The 1,953-nt window shown below is 36.7% G+C and overlaps 1 protein-coding gene across 1 annotated transcript in view; it reads right to left on the reverse strand.

Moving 5' to 3' along the window:
* The window catches only part of HSD17B3 (hydroxysteroid (17-beta) dehydrogenase 3), a 22,809-nt gene that overhangs the window by 3,612 nt on the left and 17,244 nt on the right, over window positions 1–1,953 (reverse strand). The window contains exon 7 of the mRNA XM_009328197.1: window positions 614–648. Within this exon, the coding sequence (XP_009326472.1) occupies window positions 614–648 (35 nt within the window). The remainder of the gene's footprint in view (window positions 1–613; window positions 649–1,953) is intronic.

Consider the following 1,953-nt stretch of genomic DNA (forward strand, 5'->3'; position numbering starts at 1 on the left):
AACCAGGAAAAAACAAACCAAAACAATTAAAAAGTAAGAGCTTATTTTGTTGCCAAAACAAAAAGCATGCACTGCTCTCTAAAATGCAGTAGTTAACGACGTTTTCTAGAAACTCCATCTGAAGACCTTAACTTCTGGTTTAAGGACCCCCATGTCTAAAATACACATTGTATTAAAAGGAGAAAAAATTTTAATTAAGGGATTAATTGCATAGCTGAATTAATCTCTCTGATGTAGTACAGGTATTTCCAGAGTTTGAAAACTATTATTCCATAGTACAGCTACCAGTCTTAGAAGAATATGACAATATATTCAAATGCCATTTCTTGCCTAATTAGACCCATCACATGCCATTTTATTTCTGCAACACCTGCATGTTTTTATTGGACACAGGCTTATATTTCATATTTTCTGTCTTGTTCTACAGTTGACTGACAATTTGTGGCAGTTCCTATCATTCATTCACACAACACTAACAGCAACAGAAGAAAATCTTACTAATTGTCATACTGTAAAGTGCAGAAGTTAATCATGAAAAAGCACAGCTACCACTGAATAAACTGGAGGTAGCAGGTAAAACCTATTGAAATTTCTAGAAAAAAATTATTTTTACCTTGGTTCCATTTGTTTCAAAATCATTTTTGTCATCTGTAAGACAAATATGTTAAAACCTATATGCATTCTCCCTCTTTCTGATTGCATTTTCAGTTGATCTTGCTTTATTCACAAGATTTCCACTTGCTCAAGCCCCAGCCATATGTATATGGTTCAAATAGCTAAGATGTGGCACATTCAAAGTTTTGGAAAACATTTTAGAAATGCTAATGGCCTGCAAATCATCTGAATTGTCAAAAAATTCCAAAGGTTAGTCTTCTAAGTAGTGAAAGTCTTTTGCAGTGCTGGCGTCTGTGGGAGCCAGGAATACCTGGTGCTCAGGCATCCCACTGCAAGAAGTGGTGAGCAGGACCCTAGCAGGAATCAAGGCATGGAGGGGAGAAAAAACCCCAAACAACTTTAAAGATGATTTGGATGTAAATGCCGGTTAAGAGCATGATTTCTTCTTTGTGTTTTGGAGGAAGGTGAATGTTCATGAAAGACTGAAAAAGATGTGGTTGCAGCAGTGGGGGAAAGGAATCCCCAGGCCCTCGTGAAGCAGAAGATGTTGATTCTGAGGTATGTGTAAGGTGAGAAATGATAAAGGGAGAACCCTTTTGTATGCAGACTGAGAGCGTACAAAATGTTTGCCTGTTTTTTATGTGGCATCTATATATAGCATTCAGATATTGCAGATATTTCTCTTCTTTTGACATATAAACAGAATAAAACCTAGGAGCAGAAAGTTCACCAAACTACTTCATGGAAGAATTTGTTTCAATTGACTGATACTACGTGATTTATTATTTGAAGTCATTAAGCAGCACTACAAGTTTGGGATGTCAAGTTTGCTAGCCAAAGAAAGATGAACATCTGTTGATGATTTTCATGTCATGATGAGAAAGACATTAGCCAAGGTTGAGATGAACTACAAAGCTCTTGTTCTGCTCTTGTTCGTGTTAACACGCTGCTTGCAAACAGCAGAGCAATACAAATCTTAATCAGAGGTGGAAAGCATGAAATACTAACTGTTCTTGTACGGGAAGTAGCCAACCAAAATTAACACCAAGAGGTAACAATACAGAACTGGGAGTCAACTCCTTAAGTTTCTGTCCTGCACTGATACAAAAATATTTTTACAGAACAGAATTGTGTCAAAAATGCACATACACTACAAAAAGTCAAACTGTGGATCTTCCTGTCTGGAAAATTTTGATTCTGAAACAAATCTCCCTGTTTACTGGAACCAACATGTTTTTGCAAAATGTTTCAGCTGCAGTGTAACAATGCGTCTCAACCAAGCAACTGTGTTAAAACATTTCCAGTCAGCCCTGATCAAAATATTTTATAGGCACTAGA

This window comes from Pygoscelis adeliae, unplaced genomic scaffold, assembly GCF_000699105.1.
Source record: "Pygoscelis adeliae isolate BGI_AS28 unplaced genomic scaffold, ASM69910v1 Scaffold45, whole genome shotgun sequence".
NCBI lineage: Eukaryota > Metazoa > Chordata > Aves > Sphenisciformes > Spheniscidae > Pygoscelis > Pygoscelis adeliae.